This window comes from Cebidichthys violaceus, unplaced genomic scaffold (assembly GCF_023349555.1).
Source record: "Cebidichthys violaceus isolate CVI_PGR_0920_01 unplaced genomic scaffold, fCebVio1.0.p SCAF_11, whole genome shotgun sequence".
In the NCBI taxonomy this organism is placed as follows: Eukaryota; Metazoa; Chordata; class Actinopteri; order Perciformes; family Stichaeidae; genus Cebidichthys; species Cebidichthys violaceus.
Window position 1 is genome coordinate 14,930,929 of NW_027176274.1, and position 25,208 is coordinate 14,956,136.

Genomic DNA, 25,208 nt, shown 5'->3' on the forward strand with positions numbered 1-25,208 from the left:
GCTCTTCTTCTCAGGGCACATTTTTCATGGTTATTTTTTTGACGACCATAATCAAATATGATTTGTGAAGTCTTACAGTGAATAAAAATCATTTTAATTTGTGTCAAGAAAAACAAGGGCTGTGTCCAAAATCATTCACGATGTAGTGCCCAACATTTAGTGTCCGAAATCTGAGTGTGTAAATGTATCCAGTATATAGCGCCATCAAAAAAAAAAAAGTCACACTGGAGCGAAAAAGCACCTCCTGCTAACAATCCCACAATTCAAAGAGCCACATTTTATATCTTCGTTCCCAGGGTCAGATGTTCCATAACTTAATATCCTCTTAATATGAAACATTAACAAGGCCTTTTCGAAGGGTTTTATGTTCTCAGCAATATATGTTTGTTTAAGTTAAATGTTGAAATCAGCCACCTACAGCTGAGCTTAGCCTACTGATGTTATACTCCTTGACATTTACGCCCTCAAATATGCTGGCATAGATATTGACTCCTGCATGAGAGCAAATACATGCAAATCTAATCAAAGAAGAAATGCTGCTGCACCGACACATCTTACCAACATGTCTCTTCAACAAAAATGTGATCCTGTAGAAGTACATCATTTAACACACCAATTTAAAAAGATATGTTTTAATAGTGCAGTGTAAGTATGAAAACAGACTTGCAAAATAAAAGCATAATTCAAGAGCTGAGGTTGATAAAAGGGAAGTTACTATACAGCCTTCTTTTAGATCTTATAACATCTTCATTAATCACACTTAGAAGAGAAATTGCTCAGAAAAAAATCAAGACAAAGAACCTGAGAAAGAAAAAAAAACCTATCCATGATTCCACAAACACCATTGAAGTCTAAGCAGAGAACATAAGAAACTAATCATCCTAAAAAAAGCTTTTATACTTGCAACGGTGACACGAGGGATAGATTGGCAAAAACACAGCAAGTAATATAATGAACATGAACCAGTTTAAATATGTCACTTAAAGTGCTTAACCTGTTAATTCATCCTCACAGAACAGTTATTACTTCCTCCACTTCATACGTCCAGTCAATGCTGAGTGCAATAAACACTCCATAACGATGTGTACACGTCTGACATTTAACTGGCTGTGTAATGACAGAGACATTTCCCCTTCAACTGTAGTGTTTACACGTCAGACACTGAGGCTGCTAATAGAAATGTTTTTTTTCTCATGAAATCACAAACACAGTAAATAAATCATTTTTGCTTATAAAAAAAACCCCAAATTTCATACAACAGTCCAATCGATGTGATATAATCTCAGTTGCAAGTAATTTGGCTGTTATGCAAACCCCTCCTCTGGCAATAATCATTTACAAAGATACAGAAAATATAACACGTTACACAATCTCAGACAGAAATCTGTAGTGGTCATCTGAATTTCACAAACAAAGCAGCAATACTCTATTAATGCTTCACTGTGTAAAGTATTTACACCCATTTTGAACAAAGGACACCGCTCATACGAGCAGACGGCCGTTATTGCAGCAAGGCCTTTTGTAGCTTATAGCAGAAGGCTTTCTATCAGTTCATACTCAAGAACAAAGATTATGTTTCTATCACAGTTTGTCTTCCTGATCCGGATCTGTCAGAGGTACAGAGGGAAACAAGAAAGCTGATGAAGGATGGGAAGCCATCTTGTTCAGCTGTAGTGGGACTTCACTCTTCTTCATGTCCGACTTACAAAAGGTTACAAAAGGTTTCCTTGACGAAAGAAAATTAAGACTAAAATATATATATATATTTTTTAAAGTTGGATATTTCTTACTTAGGGTTTTGTCATTACCCAAGCTACCGAGGCTGAGTAACACAAACTCATCAATGTGCTGCGTTTCTGATTCTACCACATCGCCGGTCCTGAAAACGATGCGGCCATATTGACCGACTCATCATATGAGGCGTCACACAGGTGATTTATGAAAAAGCGGGCTTTCTCCGTCAAAAGGCAGACAAAGACACACTTTTTACGTACATGATTGACAGATTGTCCTTTGTAAAAATGCACACACACACTTACAAACAAGCAGCAAGGCTTCAAAAGGCCTACAGACTAACATGAAGATGTCCAGAAAGGAACGGTGGTTCGTTTAATTGTGAACTCTGAACACTGATTTCAGATTTTTAAAAGAAACACACAGCTACTCTGCCTCTGTTAGTGTTATGATCAAGTTCAAAATGTACCGTTTCATTTGGTCACATGACAATATAGTAATCACTGATAATGTCCAGCACCTTGAGAACCATGAGGTTGTCATTTGTTTACACAGAAATAATAATAAAAAAAAGTAAAAACTGAATATCAGTCTGTGATGACTGGAATGTGAAAATAAAAAACGAGCTTGTAGAAATGGATGCGTCGTCTCAACACTGTAGAAAATAAATAGATTTAATAGAAGGCACTGGGGTAGTTCAATGTCTCTGAAGGCTTTCCAGATTGTCTGCTCAGCGAGATCCACATTCACCACCTTGGGATATAAAAAAAAAAAGACAAATCATGTATACTGCATGATGGACATGTTAAAAGCACAGAAATATGCACAGACATGTATAGGTACACACTTATACTGTATATGGTGCTTCTAGAGGTTCTCCACCAATTTAGCGCCTTTAACTCACAACGGACAATAATCTACATTGATGCAGCATCAAAACATGGGGCTGCACTCACCGGAGTTAACGTTCTACAGTTTAGAAAGATTACACATGGAGGGGATTCCAGTTTTTTTAAGATGCAACATTTTATATTTGACTACTGTTTAGTCAACAAAAAAATAATTTAGTATTTCTGACCAGAAGTATATTTCTGGAAGTGTAGAGAAGTCTTTGGGATAGCATTTTTATTTATTTATATGTATATATGTATATATATATATATATGTATATGTGTGTGTGTGTGTGTGTGTATATATATATATATATGTATATATATACATATATATATATATATATATATACGTATATATATATATATATATATATGTATATATATATATATACATATATATATATATGTATATATACATATATATATATATGTATATATACATATATATATATATACACACACACACACACACACACACACACACACACACACACACACACACACATTAACAGAATTAATAAAATATGAAAAATGCAAATACATTTCCTCAGTATTTCTAATATCCTAGTCCTGTGATTGGCTCTGTCCATCAGTTCAGTCACTTATCAAGTAAAGATGCCAAACATTCACCACATCCAGCTTCTCCATTGTTAGCATTCTCTTTTTCTATCATTATAAGTTGAATATCTTTGGGTTGTGAGCTTGTCATGTGTTTTTTGACACTGCAAAGATTAAACACTTCATCATTTAACTGAAAATAACGATCGAAAGATTCAACACTAAATTGAAGTTGCAGGCTTACTTCTATGCATCCCCTTTTCTTTTGCATCTGCTCCTCCATTAAACATTACACACCCAGCAAACAGGCTTAAGTCTGTCCTAAATTCCACTGCTTTCATTCCCTTCTAATGCCTCTATTAGAAAACACACGCTGAGTTCAAAAATCTCTCTCCGCCCTGCTGGCAATTACTTAGTGGGTAAAAACATACAGCTGAGAAAAGCTCGGCTAAACCTATGAATAGTGAACAGACGGGCGACTTCACCGAGTTGCAGACTTGGGTGGTCAATCTCAGATCTAAAATATTTACTAAAGACTTTCCTGTCCTGCTTGTCTTCTGTCCCTCTTACTCACCAACATGTCCAAACACTGAGGGCGTCAGACAAATACTTGACAGATGTTCAAAGAGAAACAACTGAGTAAAAGCAGGGAGGAGATAGCAGAAATCCTGAGCTTCATCAACTATTGCAAAAAAATCATACTGTTGTTTGGGATGCAAATCTACCAAGATGTTGTCATTTAAGCTGCAATAAAAGGTTTTGGTCACTTGGGAGCAGCAAGTTGAAAGCAAAACATTGACATACTATCACCCTATAAATCTGATGTGGTGAATGTGTTAGAAAATAATTACCTATTGAGAAATTTACCAGACATGAAGCAAGGTTAGCATTCATTTGTAGTTTGCCACTTGACAAATGTAAGTCTAAATATTCTATCTCCTACCCACCAACTCTGCTGCTGGAAACAGGGTTGAGCAGAGTTACTGGACATAAAACAGGTAAAGATGCTTAAACACTAACGTTGAGGGGAACAGCAGAGTCTGTGAAAACTCTCTGTGGGTTTGTGATTAGCAGCGGCCCCTTTCACTTTGTAAATGGTCGTTTTATCCCTCATTTACAAAAAAATATATATAATTTCATATTTTTTTTTAAATATAGAAGATGCGCTTTTTTCCATTAGCAGTTATCATACTTAAATGATGACTGTCTCTGAAAATTCAAAGATGAAAAATTGCTTTAGATTCAAAGAGAAGCTGGTTGTTTCAGAATTACTTCAGTTGGAAGTACAGAAAATAGTTTTTAGTTTGGGAATTTTCATATTTTGTGGATTTATGTAAGTTTACATTACAAACACACAACAACATGCACATAAAGCAACACCCTAGTCAACAACACACAAGGCCAGAGCCAGGTAGGGCAGAGTGATCGTTTACTTTGTGTTTGACTGCTGGTTCACGAACAGAAGCTTGCTTCGTTGGGGGAGAACGGGTGGAGAGGAATAAGGCTTTCACACTGCTCGCTGTCTTCTGGCAACCTGTGGGCAGACAGAGCCGGGTGTCAATCATCATCACGGACATCATCTTGACAACCATCATTATTATAATCATCCTTCACCAAATGGGAACAAGCATTCACAGAAGAATGGAGAGCATAACTGCCGCAGAGAGCAGTCAGTCAAGCATATACATCTGATTATGGACTTAACTTAGCGAGGCTGCGAGCTACGAATGGAACCTATTGTCCTTGTGAGAACGTCCTAGATTAAAAAAAAACTCTTTAAGCGTGTGTCAGAGTTACGGTCAATTCATTATAGATAGAGTCACACACCACAATACAATGAATTAACAACACACTATTCCATTTAAAACATTAAATGTTTTACTGGACTGGAAACCATTTCGTAGAATTTTTCAGATTTTGTCACAAACTTACAGAACAAGGTCCTGGTCCCTGATATGTGTGTGTGTGTGTGTGTGTGTGTGTGTGTGTGTGTGTGTGTGTGTGTGTGTGTGTGTGTGTGTGTGAGTGTGAGTGTGAGTGTGTGTACAGAAATTACTTAGATTTGCTTTTAGCAGATGGAATTCATGGAAGCAGCATTTCCACCCATTAAAAAGGGAGAATTCGCCACCTGTTATGTGGATGTCCAGTCAGCTTTTTGCCAGGTTTGATCAGTGCACAGCTGAGCACCAAATAGTGCTGCCAGGGATTGAACTGCATTGCATTACCTTTTTAAAGAGGTCCATGTTTTGTTCAGTCCTTATCTTCTCAGTTTGATTTTTTGGACAACCAAGATCATAAATGTATGCTTCTGGGCAACAAAATCTAAAATCCTGTGTCCTTCAATCTACCAAAAGACAATGTTTTCAAAATAGTCCTTGATTGTGAAACCTTGCCAAAAAGAATTAAAGTCAATGCAACGTTCACTCACACAAGTATTAAGTCTCTGCGAGTGTTTTTTTTTTACAATGACTGCCTGAAGGGCAAGAAATCAAACAAAAAAAGAACAAAACTAACTGTGTGATTGGAAAATGTTCAACAGTAAAGTACATGTGGCTTGTCACTACAGGTTGTATGTATGTATGTTAGCTTGAGCAAGCGTGTCTCTCTGACAGGGTGATGTGTCGCCTGTGTAGAATCAAACATTGTTATACCTCTGAATGCGATGTTTCCTGCAAATGAAGACGTACACTCTCCTCAGCCCCACCAGGACAGGATCCCAGTTGTTGTAGTGGCATAAGAGCGCGGCGATGAAGAAGGAGAGGAAGACGGGGACCGCCCCGGCAAAAAACAGCCACGAGAACCGGACCTATGGTAAGGAAAGTAACTATTACATACTGTCATGACTGGACTTCAGATTATTAGATTCATTTATAAACATACAGTAAGTTAAAATGTGACAATTCATTTAGCCCCTAATTTAATCAATATTTACTCACATTACAACATTAATTTGAGCACATTAACCAGACTTTTCATCTTGGAATCTGCTCTGACCCACTCTCTTCAAACTCGTGTCTTCAACAGATTGTGTTTAAACATTTTCTTGAGTCTTATTTAAAACTCTGACTGACTGTTAAGTACCTGCTATGGGAAACGTACCTTCTGCATGCAAATGTCTGCCATAATAGAGAGCGGTATAGTGAGGCTCAGTGCCAGAGTCCCGATCAGAGACGATGTGAGGAAACAGCCCCTGTGGAGGGAAAGCAGCATCACCAGTCACAGTATCAAAATCGCAGATTACTCGCCTAACAGAGTGTATCAAAATGTCCACATACTAAATGCAGATTGTGATGGTTTGGTGACCTGATTAAATAACGAGTCAGGTGCTCACCACAGCCAGAGGAACTCGGAGAGAACGGTTCCAATGAGGCCGTTGATAATGATGTACGTCCACACCAGCTGGCTGGGAAGCTCAAAGGCCTCGAAGCCCGTGTAGTGGAGCAGGAGGAAGCCAGGCCACAGCAGCAGCAGGTTGAACAGACCCACAAACCCTGAGAGACACACACAGCAGCTCCAGCTTAGACATCTCGAAAGACACCTCCTGTCCTCCACAGTGGCGAAGACGTCGTGGACTAAAAACAGCTTTAATGTGCAGAGGTCTCTGTTATGCTTCAGTACATAGTCAGGACGCAGACATTGCTTAGTAAATGACTGAAATAAGTACAATAATCAGTACCCATTTTAAAAAGGACTGGCTTTGTCCTTAAAAAAAACAAAACGATACACTGAGCGTTTCCTTACCAAAGAACATGGGGATGTCAAGCTTATCCTCCCGGTCCACTCGTCTCTTGATCATTACGATGTAGACAGCGTACAGCACCGCCCCCGCCAGCGACCACAAAGAACCTTCATGTAAAAGTCAATTACAATGATATCGATTCATCACTATTAAGCAAGAGAGTAATGTAAGAAATTCCCTTCACAATAATGATGTGAAGGAGTGACAGATACTCGCTGTCTCCACTGTTACCTGTGACACCATTCTCATCAGGGTTGTCCATGCTGGAGAAACTCACGAGGGTAACACCGCCCATGCTGAACAAGAGAGATACAACATGGACTGACTGAATGCAATTTACAGGTAATCACAGGTCATTTCAAGACTTTCATTTCAAAATGACATCTATATCATTGGGACACAATGTCCCAATGAATGCCCTGGAATGTTCATATATCGAGCAGCAAACCAGAAATATCATTCAAGCTTGTTTTTAATCAATATATCTCCAAGATGAGACACGTGCTCAATTTTAATGACAGAAAAAAGTATAAATGTCTTTAAATCATCACGCCTGGCCTACCGTGCCTCTTTTTTTTTTCTTGACCTGTTTAAGGTTGTTTTTTAGCATCACTGCACTGGTTCCCCCTTACGTTTAAAACGCATTTTAAAATGTTATGAATTACTTACAAGGGCACTAATCGTCCATATTATATTAAATAACGTTTAACAATTACAGTCCAACCAGGCCCCTAAGATCAACAGATCTAAACTTTTTAGCTGTTCCACCAACCTTACATCTTTCTTAATAATATATGAACTTATCTATTTTATTTTGCATCTGTTTATATATATTGGCTCAGTGCTGCAATAACAGAGTTTTGGATGAAATCAACAACATTGTGACAATTCTGCTCCGATCAGAGCCTTTAAATTAAACAAAAAGGAATGATCCGACTCACGCTGACTTGTGACCAACATGTAAACAGTTCATTTATTAACATCTCAAGCGAAAGACTTAAAATAGGTGCCTTAGGAAAAAAAATATGAAATATGTAACAGAGATGCCAGGAGTTATTAATCTATACAAACATATTCAAATGCAGTAACGGGACAGGATTTTGGTGTCGGAAGCTCGCTGGTATCCGTCTGTAGTCCGAGTAATATTAACCAATCACATTGGAGAAGGCTTTGGTTGAATGTAGGTAAACAGTCAGAGTGGAGAGCAAAAGAGGCGAAACTGCAATAAAATAATATATCCACTCAACATGCCTTTGTCAACTCTACTGCCACCACATCCTTTCAGCCCTTACCTCAGAGCCACAGCTAACAGCTTGGACAAGGTGAAACGATCGCTGCTGTTGCTGGGAAATATGGCTGTTAAGATGAGCGTGAACAGGCCTGAAGAGGGAGAAGAGAAAGTCCAGTCAATATCAAATATACGACCCAATATCACAAATTTGCCTCAAGGGGCTCAAGATGAACAGAAGTGAATCACAACCTAACCAACACACATTTTCCATTAAAGCCGTTACCAATACCACGTACTGTCATGAAATTCAACAGAGAGAGAAAGAGTCACCTGAAGTGGATGACAGGATGTTGACAATGGCAACCTGCGTGTCAGACAGGGCTTCTTGATAGGACAGGTTAGCCAGAAACCACTGGAAGACAAACAGAAGCAGTGACAAGCTATTTATTACACCACTGTACATCAGCACTGTGGTAAACACTCTCTAACGTACCTGACTAAGCCTGGTTTTGCTTTCATTTTAACTCCACTCACTGTTCAATCCCTGACACCCTTGTAGTTTGTTGTCCCATAAAGTAATTATCGGTCTTAACTTTTACACATTCAGATGCCTAGTTCACAATACATGACCTGCTCGCCGACACTTTTTGGAGCTCCCAGGCCAAAGCCCCAGATGAGAGACAAATCATTGGTGCTCGAGCGCTACGTGTGAACTCAAGATGTCTAGCAGGCTGCATATCTGGACCTGTCGGGGAGCTACAGCCAATAAAAGCACGAGACACGGGTCAGCTCATCGGGGATTCCTCCCGGGGGAAAGATCTTGTAGAGTGTGACCCTCTGTCTCCGGTCAGTTATGTAGTGTGAAAACCACATCTACTTAAAGACTCTCAATTACAAGAAAGCCAGTCTTGTAGTGTGAACTTGGCTTAAAAGAGGGCCAAGTTGTGACTGCTTGGTTTAGGGGTTAAAACCTCCAACGGTGAATCTCATTGTCCTTTTTGTTGCATCCCTCTCTCTCACTTGTTTCCTGTCATCTATCCCTATCTAATAACGGCATAAAATATCCAAAATACTTATAATAATAATAATAATATAAAAAAAGAGAAAACCTGCCAGAATTGAGTTAGATTAGTCACAAATACTGCAGACCTGTTAGAAGGTAGATCTTAAATCTTACAATTTAAGAACACAAATCCTCATTTAGAATGTAACACATCTCTGACACGGCGGCATAAAAACAACCCATAACTTTTATTTTCCGAGTTGTTGCATTGTTTTATAATGTGGGTCAGTGTTCCTCTTTTTAATATGGTGAAAAAGCCGACCCTCAATCAGAGGGTCGGCGGTTCGATCCCCAGCTCCTGCTCTCCTAGTCTCATGTCAATGTGTCCTTGAGCAAGGCGCTTAACCAAAATTGCTCCCGTAGCTGCGTCTATGATGTAGATAGATACTGAATTGTAAGTCGCTTTGGATAAAAGCGTCTGCTAAATGACCGTAATGTAATTGTAATGTAATATGGTTGTCAATCATATAAAAAAATCATAGTAGGAAAAAAGCTTAACGTAATATCTAATCACTTGTGTCTAAAACTTGTGAGTATAATTCCCATAATTTCCGAAGGTCTTTAAGGCTCATGACAAATACTCTGCTTTAACTTTTCCCAGATGTTCATGATTTTGCTCAGACGGAATGAGTCACAAATTAAAAGCAGTTCATCACTTGAAAGGCTAAATGATTAATGACTAGCAGTCTTGCATCACTTTCTGCTCACTTGCCACTGTGCCAACAGCACTTTTTTTTCAACGTATCAGCAAAACACATTTGTTGCTTTCTACCAAATAACACAAAAAGAAAATATGAGAGTCTTATCAATTATACATTGTTACTACGTATCATAATAGCATCATGTCTATAATTTGGTACGGCAACGTAAAACAAAACAAAAAGCTTTTGCTCACCACAAAGCAGAAGAAGAAGCTGATTTTGGCCACATCAGTGATAGTGAGCTTGCCCACTGTGCGTAACATGGCCTCATGGTCCTTGGCAGCTGGGTAGGACATGCGGGACAGTTTGGCCTCCAGGGCTTGAGTAGAGGGCAGCTGACGCACCTCCATGATATTACTAAAACGCACCCGCTGCTTTTTGGAAGCTGCTGAGAGGTACAAATGGAGAGAGGAGTGAATTGACAGAGGCATGGTTTTAATTAAATGTCCAAACTAATTTTGAGACTCCATTTGTATTTGCATCAAGAGCATCATTTTATTTCATTCCACAAAATATCACAATTCAGGTGCTAATGCCTGACTGGAATGAACACAAGTAATTGTCATTTTAAACACAGGTGCCAAACGTATGAACGCTTGAAATACAAACACAATAGAAACCAGAGAAACCCTAATAGACCTTCTCAGAACCTTTACTGTGCAGCTTTGGACTCTTTGGATACATCCGTCCACTAAAGACATTGAGGTAAGTCCTACATAGCTCACCACTGCCCTCTGCTGTTGAAACGTTACTTTTCATTAATACCAAAATCATGAGGTTATCAATCACATATCTGTTTCAGTTACTTACATAACTGAAACGCTACAGCATACAACTGTGGTCTTGGTTAATTCATGTGGGGAAAACAATTTTATGCTCAATGTTTTTTTTAAACTGACAACATCAACTGTGTACTCACAAGACTCACAGTCTCCGATCAGACAATTAGAGTGCTCAGCAGGTACGTCCTGGAACTTCACTGGAACATAGAGTGGTTCACTCTGCACATGAGCGACAGAGAAAGTCAAACATTTGTAGTCAATGTCATTTTGCACTGTACTTCTGTAAGATTGTCATGGTCAAAGCGTTATCAGTGTTTAGAGGATTGGGTCCCTCTACTGCCAACAAAACAAAAAACACACTACAAATACTGCCCGAACAGAGTTAGTTACACTTGTAGTACCTTCAACTAGTTTGCGGTTAAGAGTCATAACTTTTCTTGCGATTGAACTACGTACCAAACCGTTGTTCACGGAGGTGTCAGTGGTGCAGGGTGCAAAGTAGGCCTCGGCATCAGCAAACTGCAGAGAGAAGCATTTCAAACCGTCAACTTACACACACCAGCCGTGATGTCAAATCGGACCAAGGGTGTAAAGTAAGTGTGTGTGTGTGTGTGTGTGTGTGTGTGTGTGTGTGTGTGTGTGTGTGTGTGTGTGTGTGTGTTTAAAAATTAAACACACTCCCCCGTGTGGTGAGAGTGTGCCTTAACTACTTACAAACGCAGAGTGCCGCCGTTTCAGAGTGCCAGTGCACTGCTGCCTCCAGGGTCGCCACAGCAGGAAACCCAGCAAGTACAGTACAAACATGGAGGTCTTGGTGAATGTGCTGAAGAAGGGTTTGTTGTACTCCTGTCGCTTGAAAATATACTGCAGGAGGAATGAACAGGAGGAAGCCGTTAGGAAAAACAGCTTGTATGGGTTAACCAACATGTTGCAAGCTGGACAGTTTCCCCTCTCGGGGCACTCCTGTTTCCTTTTGCTTTTGAAGTCTGTCAAGTTAAACACAGTTCCTCCTTAGAGCATAGGCTGTAACAAATGATATTTACTTAATACAATGGGACACTTGATACTTCCCCTTCTCTACATTTCAAATTCCCCAGTGCATGTATCTGATGGCTGCAGTTATTGTTGTATCTTTGTTTAGTTATTCTTTTTGACATTTTAGACTCCAAGAAGCTGTATGTTTGCTGAATGTGCTACACTTCTAGCTACTTACGACCTTCTATGCTGCTGACTCAGCATTCTTTTGAAACGCTGCCTCTGTTTGTGTTTTACTCTGTGAACCTCCTATCGTGGTAACTAACCAGCAGTGCATAGAGTAATTAGATGACCTGCAATGTTTAATACTTACACATTAACATATCAAAATGACTTAGCACTTTACTACTAATATTAGAGTTAGAATATAACATATATTTTACTATAACATATGGAGTTGCAGGACTGATTATTAATAATAAATGATTGGAGTACTTTATTAACCACCTGTTGGGGGAGAGAAAGGCAAAGTTATGTCATACATTGGGGCACAACACAATAAAACACAAATATACCAAATGCACATTATTGACTTCCAGAACATCTCAGTGCACTCTGGTGACTGAGTATATCTGCACACTTTTGTGTCCTCTCGGATACTGCAACAGGTGTGGAAAACTGACTGAATGTGACAAAGTCCTTACTGAGGTCAGCTCAGAGGAGGCTACCCAGATGACATCCACCAGCAGGAGGATCACCACCCCCAGGGCCATCCGCCTTCGCTGGGCTGCAGAGCTGCCCTGAGAGCTCATCCGGTTCATGATGAACACCCACTCCATCAGGACACTGATGAGACAAGCATGGACCAACAAGAACATGGTGGAGTTACAAGACATTCACAAACTGCCCCCAGCATTTTACAAATTATGAATGAGTTTTCTATGAAAGTGAATTCTAAATTCTTAAAATTTCTTCTAACGAGAAAGTACAGCAATATTAGCAACTCTGTGTCTCCTAATCTACTTAAAAATGGCAGCATGGTAACAATTTCAAATAAAGTTTCAAATGATCGAATCAGACAGAAAATTAAACTGCAACTATTTTGATAATTGTTCAAGTCATTTATCAAGCACAGATAACAAACAGCTTCTTGAATGTGAGGATGTAATGCTTTTCCTTGTTTTATATCATTGGAATTTAAAGATCTTTGTGTTCTGGACAGTTAGAAAGGGGAATTTAAAGTCTACCTTGGCCTCTAAGTAATTGTGATTGTCTATTTTCTATAACTGTATAGTCTAAAGAAGCAATTAACCCTTTAATTAAAAATAACAGCAAACCAGCACGTTCAGAGCAAAAGGAGAAGTATAATATCCCAGCAGAGCTGACTGCAACTTTCAAATAACTTTGCAATACACACCTGTTCACCAGCTTAATGTACACACTGAAATATTCTTTCCAGATGCCGACTCGATAGAGAGCAACCAGGGGACCCACAGGCAGCACAACCCTGACATAAAAAAAAATAAAAAACAGCAATGTTACATTTTTAAACCAACAGCTAAGAAGACTATAATGTCACGAGGAACATCAGTAGAAATGCTACCACTCTAATAAGTCACAGTATGCAACTCTAGTGCAACCAAATACCTGACAAAGACACATATGTTTACATCTCTACGTCCCTGTGTTAAATAGGAGTAACGTTATAGAAGTAAGCTTAGTGCCAGCTAGCTAAACGTCAGCTGTGGGTCATAGTAAACAACTTAATGTGAAATAGAGCTGCACTGTACGTAGCTGCACATTTTAACAGCGAGGTTAGTTAGCTGGCTGTTTGCATGCGTAAACGGCTAACGTTAGCTTAGCTGTGTGTGTGAATCCCATCAAAGTTGTCGTGGTCAGATGAGCCACTTCTTCAAACCCTAAAAGCTAGCGAACCAGCTCACGAGCTAACGATTTTACTCGCTGTTACATTGTTACAGACTGGAAGTCAACAAGGTTGCATTTCGATGTAACGTTATCGCCAGTTCTTTGACAGGAGTTGGTTCTAGTCCAGCTAATGTGTGTAGTTAACGTTTGCAAACTAACCGCTGTGCTCCGTTTACTTGTTTATCAATATCCGATAACTAACGTTGACGAGCTAAGCGCTAACGAGCTTGCTTGATTAAGTGATCAAAAGGTTAACTTAAGAAGTCTTTTTACCTGAAGGCGAGACGAGGTCATTTAGTTTGCACCATTACACACTTGTCGTTACATATGCTGCTGAAATACCGACAAAAATTACAGTTTTTACGATACAATTATTGACAGCCAAGTGGTTGTAAACATTAGCACACCCTCCCCTCTTCGCTATCAGGTGACATCACTTATGTGCTGCAGAGACTTCTGGGATATGAAGTTTTTAAATGGCGACTATTGCGACACAATTCAGACTTCTTTTTAAAAATCTGATTAATTCATTCTGTCTATTGAAACACGTTACTACTGAATATATATTAATATCACAACTAATAGCATAACAGTATGTGGTTGTTATGTAGCTCAGATGAGCCTTAGAGAGATGTAAAGAGGCTTTTGTCTGACAGTTGCTGAATCTGACAGACACAACACAGCTTTCCTCACCTGTATCAATGACAGTCGAGAATAATGCAATTTAATGATGTTTTACCATTTTGTTAAGCAGAATATTGATAAGAACGTAGTGTAAATACATACAGGACAAATAACATGTCTGAACAGAAATAATCGTACGTATAAATACAAAGCACAACTCAATTCTCCAAATCTGTATTCAAGAATTAAACTATTTTGAAAGCATTGCTTGCATGTTACAATGAGGGACAAATTACTAGGGGCAACTTTGAATTGTATGCATATTGTACAGTTGATGTTCTAAATTGAGATATATTTAAATTTAAAAAGTGATCAGTTATTTGACCTCTCACTTTGGATCCTAAATTATTTTGTATAGAAGTTGTCCAAATCCTCTGGCAGAGACCTTATGTTGAAACATGTTCCATATGTTTTAAGTTTTGGTTTTATAAATTGTAAAACAATTGCGAGACACCATACAAATCACAGTATATCCAGTTTAATCATTTCCAAAACATGCTTTAAATTATATTTGCTGTAAAATCCTTTTCACTTGATAATTAATATAATACTAAATTAAACATTTCCACTTCGTTATTTATAGTAATACTATTTGGCTGATCTTCTTTTTTGTATTTAAATTGGGTCGGCTATCTTTTGAGATTGTGTCGCTGTCTGTGATGCTGATCAGGAGTCTGTTGCAGAGCCACCCAAACAAACAAACAACACAATTGACAAATTATTCCACTCACGGTGTATATATATATACGCCTATAGCTTTGAAATAAACAGTTTGTTACAACATAACATCACTAAAAATGATTAAAAAAAAAGTACCATAATGGACCAAATTGTTTCTGCAACACTACCACGTGTCCTGCAGATGGCGCTGCTTTTATGCTGCGCTTTTAAAATAGTAGAAGAAGAAGAAAATCGTCTTTTTCAATTAAACATGGCAGCTTCCATGATAAAGCAGAGTTGTTGAACTTATTGACTGTATAAAAACCTACTACACTATTTAGTCTGTCACACTGGTCACGTTTAATTACTGTTGCGACGGCAAAGCAAAGAGCCTGTGCAGCGGTGAGTAAGTGTAACATATATTATAATGTTTGAACAGATGACAGGGTTAGCATTACGGTTAGCACGGGGCTAGCGCGCTGGCTACCAGCAAAGCATTTTGTATTGTGATACTCAACGACAAGGCCTTGTTATTAATGGCTTGTATCGGCATTGCATTTTAGTATTTAACGGGGCACAAATACCAAGAAACTATTTGAATTGCTAAGATCAGTGTGTTTAGCGCGCTAACCTTTGCGAACAACGGTATTGTGATCTCAACGGGTTTTAAAACAGCATCACGTAACTTTCCTATTTACTGCGGTTCTGTTTCACACAGGTCGCAGTTTTGAACAGGATTTTGAAGACCATGACGTTCACTTAGTGCGAGAAGCAGTGAAGCATCATGGAGTTCACTTCAGAGGAGGGAAGTCAACTCACTCCCCATGTCGTCGATATGACCACCAGTGAACGGGTAAGCTGTCTGCATCCTAATAATGCATGAGTGAGTTAGATCTGGGCTTATTTTGGGTAATGCTATCTGTAACGATTCAGGCTGAGATCGTTAAGAGATGAACCTATTGGTACTTATATCTGTTTTCTTTAGGCTGCATACAAAGGACAAATTAGCAACACAATAAGTGTCATGGTCAACGCAAAAGTGAATTACCTAAACTACTTACTCTCAAAATAATGACGTGGAAGTGTTGAGTCAGCAACATTGCTAATGCATCAGGTTTGTCTCTATGAAGGTGATGTTTGGAGCTGCTGATTAACCTCGTATAGTTTATATGGTCTGCTAGGTTAAACCAAGGACAATAACATGTGGTAAAAGAAACTCTATTCTCAGTTAATGTCCCTTTTAATTTCTACTTAATTGTGGCACGGTTGTTCTAAACAGAGCCCACTATGAAACACTGTGGAAAGGGTTGGTTTCTAAGATGATTAATAGAATTGGAAATGCTGTCCAATTTATAGTGAATCTCAATAATTAGTGTTTAGTAGAAATGATTGAAAGCAGTTGTTACATTTTGCACGTTCACAATATTAGAATCAGTATGATTTTGGTTAAGGTGCAGCCAGACATCCGTTTTCATGTAATGTGTGGTCATGTTGTGTTTTTCATGTATAGAAATAAATGCCGTAAAGGGAAAAGTTCATTCAGTTTGCTTGTCCTGTTCCAGGTGGTGGATCTGCTGAACCAGGCTGCCCTGATACCCACAGATGAAAAGCTAACGGTGCTCAAACAGGTTTGTAGTCTGTTTATTAAATTTTTTTATTGTCTTCTTTTGTTGTTTAATTGATTGTTTGCTGGTTGTTCGGTTGTTCTTTTTGTCAGTGTTGTGTCTTGAACTGTTCTGTTTTCCATCTATATGAGGCAAGCCACAGTCCTATGAAGCAGAAAGTCGATGGAGAACAATACTGAATCAATGAACTTCTATATTTTTCAGGTCCAGGAGCTCATCATTAACAAGGATCCCTCTCTTCTTGACAATTTCTTGGATGTAAGTACATCTGTATGCAGCTCTCTTATCTAACTGTTGTTTGACCTTCAGTAAAGCTATTTGAATGCATCCGCTGTATTCAGTATAAACGGGCACATTGTAGACTTATATCGACATTTTACAATTTGAATTCATAATTCTTCTTCCATTGGCCTGTTCATCCTGTAGGAGTTGATCGCCTTTCAGACTGACAAGTCTATCGAAGTGAGAAAATTCGTCATTGGCTTCATAGAGGAAGCATGGTGAGTTATTAAACAGACAAGGCTTCTTCTCCTGGCTTTGAATCACGTTTGTGAAAAAAAGTGTTTTGCAGGTATCTCAGTCTTTCTTTTCAATGTTTTTTTTTCCAGTAAAAGGGACAATGAGCTCCTTCTCAGACTGGTCGCCAATCTGAACATGCTGCTGAAGGATGACAGTGTGAACGTGGTGAAGAAAGCCATCCTCACACTCACCCAACTCTACAAAGTTTCTCTGCAGGTAAAGACATGCCTCATTTCTCAAACATTCTCACTTACAGATTTGGGACTGCCATGATGGAGCCCAAAGAGTAAATGTAGATCTGATGTAGTCTGTTTTTTTCATAGTCTACACAACAAAATCAAGTCACTACTACCGGCATCTGTTACCTTTTCAAACCCTTTACTTCTGTCTCTTCCTTGCCAGTGGTTGGTGCGCTCTAAAGCCGTATCAGAGAGGCAGGAGGCATGCTGGGATCTGGTCACACAGATGAAAGGGGATGTCCTGGCCTTACTGGACTCTGAAAATGATGGCGTTCGCACTCACGCCATCAAGTTCACAGAATCATTAATCATCACTCTGTCACCGCGGACGTCAGACTCTGACGTTCCCAAGCGACAGGAGAGTGACACCAGCCTGGACAAAGTTCCCAGAGATCACTCGTACATCCGCTACGGTACGTTAGAATCCTGCTCTGTGGACATAAGGTGTTAACATGTTGTTGTTTTTAACTGATATCTTGATGCTGTTGGAATCAACAGATGTGTTGTGTGAGGAGGGAAAGACTGCACTGGAGAAGCTGCTGAAGTTCATGGTCCATCCGGCCATTTCCAGCATTAACCTCACCACAACACTTGGCTCGCTGGCCACTATCGCCCGCCAGAGGCCGATGTTCATGTCAGAGGTGGTGCAGGCATATGAGACGTTGCATGGTAAGTGCTTCTGAGCCACAACACCATTTAATTACAAGTGTTGTGCCAGGTGGATGTTGATAAAAAATATCTTTTGTGTTTAGCTTTTGTAGTGCAAATCTTGGTGCTCAATACATCATTATTTGACTGTACGTCATATTGTATTAAATGCTATTTTTCTTCTTCTTTTTTTCCCTGTATACTTGAACCTTTTTAGCAAACCTGCCACCCACTCTGGCCAAGTCTCAGGTCAGCAGCGTGCGAAAGAATCTGAAGCTGCACTTGGTGGCGGTCCTCAAGCATCCCTGCAGCCTGGAGTTCCAGGGTCAGATCGGCACTCTGCTGCTGGACCTGGGAATGCCCCAGAGTGAAATAACCCGCTCTACTCCGGCCCCTCGTGAGCAGCGCAAAAGGCCTCGCCATGAAGAATACACAGAGGGAAAAAAGGTCAAGATGGGTGAGTAGATGATAGCAGTCACATACTTTTGATTTAAAATATATATTATATACATACACCAAAAATCTTCAAATCGGGTCAACCCAGCCTGATGGACATGATCTAATCTTAAAAAATAAAGTGTTTGACCCAAACACCTGCAGCTTGATTGTAAACGCAAGTATTTTTTTATGTCTGTTCATTCGTTTTCAGAGCCGGCCTTGATTGAGGATGACGAGGACAAGGAGGAGCCAGCCCCGCTCTCGGTTCCTAAACCAGCTGCTGTTCCAGTAGCACAGTCTGCCATTGACCTCACAGCTGAGTTCCTGCACCCTCTGCTCTCCCCAGAGAATGTAGCCAACCTGGTGAGCAGCAGCTGCTTTTTTTCAGTTTAATTTCTCTTCTTTTAAGCCCGACTGTGTGACAGCTCAGCTTATATCTCTGTCTGGTTGTTTTAGGTGCTCATCAGCATGGTGTACCTGCCTGATGTCATGCCGGCATCCTTCCAGGCCACATACACACCTGTTGAGTCAGCTGGCACTGATGCCCAAATTAAACATCTGGCCAGGTTGATGGCCACGCAGATGACTGCAGCTGGGATTGGTCCAGGTTAGTGAAAAAGACATCCAGCTTGACAAGGTTGTGTTTGTTTTTTTTCGCTCTAATTTAAAAACATGATATCTTAGGACTTGAGCAGTGCAAAGCCAGAGAAGACGATGCAGTGAAGGGCGAAGGCAACGACGAGGACCCTGCTGCTAAAGACACGTTCATCAAGCGCAAAGTTCCAGCTGTGATGTTGGGACAAGCCATCTCTGTGGTGGGAGGTTACGAAAAAGAAAAGACTCCACCCCCTGAGGCTCCCGCCGTAGTCAAGAGGCTTCCCGAACCCATCCTTCCTACGGGACAAACCAAGTGAGTTCTGGCTCCAACACAAAGATGGCAGTAAAAGTGTTGTAAGTCAGACTTATCACCCTGCATGATTTTGTTCTGTTACAGAATGGCAGGGCCAAGTGGGAGAAAAAAAGTGTTTCGCTTGTCCGATGTCGTCCAGCCTTTATCAGACACCGAGATTGAAAAGTTAACCTCCAAAGCGGTCAGACGCATCCTGCATTCCGAGAAGACGATTGCTCAAAGTGGCATGTCCCATGTAAGTAATCACCACATGGTTAATCTCTCATTTTCTTCATAACGATTGAGGCCTGTTTCAGAGCATAACCACAGCAGATGTGTTTGGCAGGTCAGAGTGAAGCTCCTCTCCAAGCTCGTGACGCAGTTTAAAGGGATGATGAAAGAAGACGTGCTGCAATTTATTCTGGATGACATCAGGACAAGGAGTGACCTGGCCTTTTCTCTCCTCTACCAAGAGTACAACACTTACCTCAGCCACCTGCCGACCGGGCAGCTGGACAGCTACGACCACTGTCTTTACACTCTGCTGTCGGGCCTGCAGGAGAAACCCGAGCAGAGGGATGGGTGAGACAAAAAACTCTCTAGCTTTTATTTAGAAGTGCATTGTGTAAATCCTTGCCACATCCTAGGTGGCAGCATTTTACCTCCAGTACAGGGTCCACACAATCTAAATGTACAGCCATGAGCTAACTGCTAAATAACCAGACGGCTGATACTCTGAGAGCCAGTCTAAATACCACAGCTATTTTATAATCTTCACATGTGGTGGCGGCCACACTTGTATTTTAGTTTTGTCCTATAATGACTGAAAGTGGTAAAATGCTTGCTTGTTCCTGTTTATTTGCTGATACTGTGGGGCAAACAAAAATAAAGTGAGCCCATTGTCAGACAAAATTGAGTCACATTTTGTTTTCCCATTCTGTCTCTTCCAGACTTTTCACCAAGCTGGTGCTGGAGGCTCCCATTATAACCGAATCAGCACTGGAAGTAATCCGACGCTACTGTGAGGACGAGGTACGTGACATGATGAAGAGACGGAGCTTTTGCGTGAAGAACTAGTTCCCTGCATGTCCACTCAACTGTTTGTTGTGACCTTTTTGTTTCAGTCTCGGGTGTATTTGGGCATGACGACGCTGAAGGAGCTTATTGTCAAGCGGCCCTCGAGACAGTTTCAGTATCTGCATGTGCTTCTGGATCTCAGCTCACATGAAAAAGAGAAGGTGATGACATGATCTTGTACCAGATTCTATTCATGTGTTTAACTCACACCCTCACAGTTTGCTGAACTGATGTCTCTTCTGTGGTTGTCATACTTTTCAACGACTGTGTCTTTCATGTTCAGGTGCGGACCACTGCCTTGGCTTTTCTCAAGCGTATGTATGAGAAAGACCATCTCAGGGACTACATTGAGAAGTTTGCCCTGAACTACATGCAGCTTCTGGTCCATCCCAACCCTCCATCTCTGCTCTTTGGGGCTGACAAAGATACAGGTTTGGGATACGTCAATGCTCTCTTTTTCAGGAACGCCCTGATCACATTCACACCTGGAAGCTTGTACACAAGAACAAAAAAAAAAAATTGTAGAAATAGTTTGAAATTAATTACATTTAATTTATTGTTTTGTCCATGAGGTGTGTGTGTGAGTCCTCTGTGTCATAAGTGTCAACTTTCAACAATCACAGACTTTTTCTATGTTGTAAATTTGATTACTGTAGGTTATTAAACAAAAGTCACCATGACAGACGGAGGAGGAAGGAAATTTCGTGAACTTTTCCAGCCTAAATTTTCCCTGCCAGACAAAAAAATACTCAGTTGCAACTCCCATCTTCTTAGTCTGCTTCTGTACCATCTGTGTGTTTGTTTGTTGGGACAGAGGTGGCTGCCCCATGGACTGAAGAGACCGTGAGACAGTGTCTGTTCCTCTACCTGTCCCTGCTGCCTCTAAACCACCGACTGGTCCACGAGCTGGCATCAGTCTACACGGAGGCCATCGCTGACATCAAGCGCAGCGTGCTTCGAGCAATAGAGCAGCCTGTAAGTCACCGTTAGCATGCCCTCACTCTGACATACATGTGTCTTTTGAGGGACGCTCCTTTTTGTCTTCTCCTTGAACTCTCAACAAATAACTGGATAAAAACAAAATTACAATGACTGATTGGTTCTGCAGGTGTAAAGGTCATCTGATAGCTAGCCGGGAAAGAATGCCTGGAAAGACTAACATGACGAAGTTAACAGAGGGCAAAGGCCGGACTATTGGACTACATGTTTATCTATTTCTTCATGTGTTTTTAACTTGTTTGACCATGAGAGATGGTAAACTAGAGCAAACGGAACACGGTGCAGCTTCCTTGATGTCTTTCAGACCCCAAAAAAATAAACTAAATTACTCAAACATGGACTTCTATCAAGTAATGCTCCTCTTAAGTTGCGTTGTGTTTGAGTGGTTTTGACAAGTTTTCACCCTTGTTATAGATCCGTGGAATGGGGATGAACTCTCCTGAGCTGCTGCTCTTGGTTGAAAACTGTCCTAAAGGGGCAGAGACTTTAGTGACCCGCTGTCTGCACATATTGACCGATAAAGGTAAAAAAAATCAACAACAAATGCAGCCTTACATGGGACAACAGCACAATAGAGGAAAGTCCAGGAACTTGAGTGTTGATGTTTAACACAAGTCTTCTTTTCCTGCATTCAGTGCCTCCATCTCCAGAGCTTGTGGAGAGAGTGCGAGACCTTTACCACAAACGAGTGCCAGATGTTCGTTTCCTAATTCCAGTCATTAATGGCCTTGAAAAGGTTAAGTTCGGCAACTCATCCCAATAGTCTAGTAAACAGATCTGGCTTTTGTAATGTAATGTTTAACACACTGCAAACATCATCATCATCAACACATTCCAATATTCTGAATCTCTCACAGTTCACAAAATCAAACTGCAAATGACATCAGTGCATCCTGGTTATCTTGCCACTGCATGATAATCATGATTTCTGTCAATTTTTTAATTTTTCTTCTCGTATAGAATGAAGTCATCCAGGCTCTCCCCAAGCTGATCAAACTCAACCCGATTGTAGTGAAGGAGGTGTTCAATCGTCTCCTGGGCACTCAGCACAGTAAGAGTCTTCTTTTGACTTTAAGAACCCTGCTCACACTTTTAAACACGTTATCATCAGCTTGTACTTATTTAAAGTGGCAATAGACAACTTTTCCCACTGCTGTCATAAAGACAATATGACCATATTCAGACCATCGAGGAAAAAGCAAGAAATGTATTCAACTATGTTCTGTTTTAATTCATTCCCATGGCTTGGAGAAATTGCGGTCCACAGCTCTTCCAGGGTCTCTCCCTCTCCTCTTATCACACCGCTGAGCTACTTTCATTAGAAAGAGTTGGCAACACTGCACAGGACACACTGCATTTAGTTTTCCACGGTTACTTCGGTTGTTCCACTGATCACTATTTCCGTTTCTGGGGATAGTAACGGCAAAGAACTTACATTAATACTCTTTGGTACCTGGCGATAGATAGCTACCTGGGAAAACAAAAGCGCGAGTGTTTAAGCAAAAAAAACATGTCTTTTACCACTTTGACTTTTATTCTAGCAAGTAGTTTAAATATATTTAATAACATAGATGTGTTCTCACTGTTGTGTTGTCTTTCAGGTGAGGGAAGTTCATCTGTGTCTCCTCTCACCCCCGGAGACCTGCTGATTGCCTTACACAACATAGATTCAACCAAATGTGATATGAAGTCCATCATAAAAGGTCAGTGTTGTGTTCATTGGTTAAACCTTTAAGCTATGTTTATTTAGCTTGTTAAAATGTTTTTTCAGTGTCTCTGAACAGCAGCTGGTGCTTCAATCTGTGGTTACTCTTATCTTGGCAATGTTGCCCCTGATATATCACTTTTATATTGAATACATGTTGCCAGGTTTTAGAATTTGACTGTAGCAAGAACCACCAAATAATTACAATGGTCCCTATAATGGTAAGCCATTATAGGGACTTTGTAAAATGGTTTTTGATATTTCGTGATACACTCTTCACTTGAACCCAAATTGCTGGCAGTATAATAGTGCAACTGTATAATGGGTTGAGGTCTGTAATATAAATGAAAGCATGCTTGGCCGAGCCCCCGATGACCTTTTTCAGTGGTTAATTGATCAGTTCCTGTCGCGTTGCACGACAGCCGGCAATGAAATTGTTCCCTGCCTGTCTACAGCCACCAACCTGTGCTTTGGGGAGAAAAACGTGTACACGTCGGAGGTTTTGGCAGTGGTGATGCAACAGCTGATGGAGCAGAGTCCCCTCCCCATCCTGCTCATGCGTACCGTCATCCAGTCCCTCACCATGTACCCGCGACTGGGAGGCTTCGTCATGAACATCCTGTCCCGCCTCATCGTCAAGCAGGTCGGCACCAAACTCCAGCCAAATATTCATGGTTTCTTCAGTCATTGATGTCCTGGAATTATTTATTTTTTTAAATCTTTTCCTATATCTCTCTATTAACTTGTCAAATATGTTTTTTTCTGTAGGTGTGGAAGTATCCCAAGGTGTGGGAGGGATTTGTGAAGTGCTGCCAGAGGACAAAGCCTCAGTCGTACAGCGTGCTGCTACAGCTGCCGCCCGCACAGCTGACGAGCGTGTTTGAACGCTGCCCGGAGATGAGAGAGCCTCTTCTGCAGCATGTCCTCTCCTTCACACCTCATCAGGTAAGAGCTCTTTCCACTCACTTAACACTGAGCCTCATTAGCAAATACATTGTTAAAAAAAAACAGAATTCTACTTCTCTTGGGATTTCTTCATGTACCAACTGCCTCTGTTCTTCTGTGCAACAGCAAGCTCACATACCTGCTTCCATCATGTCGGTCCTGGAAGTGCATAAAAAGCCAGAACCAAAACCTGTGGAGCCTGTCGTGGAGAAAGAGGTAACTGATGAGGATATGAACATAATTCATAAGGCCTCTTTCCAACATTGTTCAGCCAATTCTTACCTAATGTGTCCACATAGAAATTCATTGTAAAAATCGAACTATTCCATTATTTTTCACAAGTTGTATCCTTCGTTCTCTTATCACACAGATGGAACCAGTTCCTGCCCCAGTTGAAGAAGAGGCTCCCACTGTGACACTGGAAGGGCCCGAGACGCCAGAGCAGCAACAACCAGCTGTCACGAAAGATGAGGAGGAACCAATGGAGCAAGACGAGCCCGCTCCAGTGATACAGGAGGAAACTGTTGATACTGTTTCCCAGGCAAGTTTCAATATTAATATAAATACATATGGTTGAATGCCTTTTAGCCTGAAAAGTAACAAGATTATTTGATTTACGTGCACCGTAATCAACAAAACACCACTCTATGCTGCCCTAAATTATCAATGAATTTAATTGTATCATTAAAAAAAATATTTTTTTTTTTACAATCCACGATTGAATACAATAGTTTTGGTCTGTAAGCTGATTTTTGGTTCTCTTCAGGAGGAGTTGTCAAGAGCAGAGGAGACACAATCGCCTCTACCAGAGCCAGTTGAGGAACCGATGGCGGATTCTCAGCCTGAACCCTCAGACCTCCAGGAGCCTGTGAAAGATGTTGAAGCTGATGTCACAGAACCCGAGGCTGGAAGCGGCAGCGAAGATGTAGAATGACTGCTGAAAATATATGCACTATACACAATTCTCTCCTTTTGCAAACATCCCACAGATTTTCAGGATTTCTTGTCAAGAAAATGCTCTTTATTCTTTTTGTATTTGTAGAAAACAGATTTAAAGGGAGGGGGGGGGGGGGTCAGGTCAGGTCAGGTCAGGATAACTTTGTGTATGAATTCCATATGCATTCATGTGATGACATGGAAAATAAATCAATGAAACGCTGGTTTACTGTCTGCTTCAA

The 25,208-nt window shown here is 40.5% G+C and overlaps 2 protein-coding genes across 3 annotated transcripts; one reads left to right on the forward strand and one right to left on the reverse strand.

The window, feature by feature from the left end:
* Nucleotides 1-616: 616 nt before the first annotated feature.
* On the reverse strand, nucleotides 617-14,016 carry LOC137868340 (solute carrier family 35 member F5-like). 2 transcript variants are annotated; one of them, XM_068705074.1, is made up of 16 exons: nucleotides 13,876-14,016; nucleotides 13,094-13,183; nucleotides 12,381-12,522; nucleotides 11,416-11,565; nucleotides 11,158-11,220; nucleotides 10,839-10,920; nucleotides 10,114-10,304; nucleotides 8,486-8,567; nucleotides 8,217-8,304; nucleotides 7,156-7,220; nucleotides 6,927-7,031; nucleotides 6,517-6,676; nucleotides 6,285-6,375; nucleotides 5,837-5,991; nucleotides 4,619-4,719; nucleotides 617-2,487 (listed from the first exon to the last, which is right to left on the reverse strand). In XM_068705074.1, exons 3-15 carry the CDS (start codon nucleotides 12,513-12,515, stop codon nucleotides 4,638-4,640), a joined length of 1,449 nt encoding a protein of 482 aa, XP_068561175.1. In that variant the 5' UTR covers nucleotides 12,516-12,522; nucleotides 13,094-13,183; nucleotides 13,876-14,016; the 3' UTR covers nucleotides 617-2,487; nucleotides 4,619-4,637. The 2 variants fall into 2 exon arrangements, with proteins under 2 accessions (XP_068561175.1, XP_068561174.1); XM_068705073.1 differs by having other exon boundaries at nucleotides 10,114-10,307.
* Nucleotides 14,017-15,211: 1,195 nt separating this feature from the next.
* Nucleotides 15,212-25,190, forward strand: sympk (symplekin). The gene is made up of 27 exons (XM_068705075.1): nucleotides 15,212-15,348; nucleotides 15,665-15,799; nucleotides 16,509-16,574; nucleotides 16,776-16,829; nucleotides 16,998-17,071; nucleotides 17,180-17,306; nucleotides 17,493-17,742; nucleotides 17,828-17,998; nucleotides 18,195-18,434; nucleotides 18,627-18,778; nucleotides 18,872-19,022; nucleotides 19,100-19,325; nucleotides 19,410-19,560; nucleotides 19,651-19,886; nucleotides 20,255-20,336; nucleotides 20,429-20,542; nucleotides 20,665-20,812; nucleotides 21,196-21,356; nucleotides 21,795-21,903; nucleotides 22,016-22,116; nucleotides 22,341-22,431; nucleotides 22,982-23,083; nucleotides 23,541-23,728; nucleotides 23,854-24,030; nucleotides 24,157-24,246; nucleotides 24,401-24,571; nucleotides 24,797-25,190. The coding sequence occupies exons 2-27, from the start codon at nucleotides 15,731-15,733 to the stop codon at nucleotides 24,962-24,964; spliced, it is 3,669 nt and encodes a 1,222-aa protein (XP_068561176.1). The 5' UTR covers nucleotides 15,212-15,348; nucleotides 15,665-15,730; the 3' UTR covers nucleotides 24,965-25,190.
* Nucleotides 25,191-25,208: the final 18 nt, after the last annotated feature.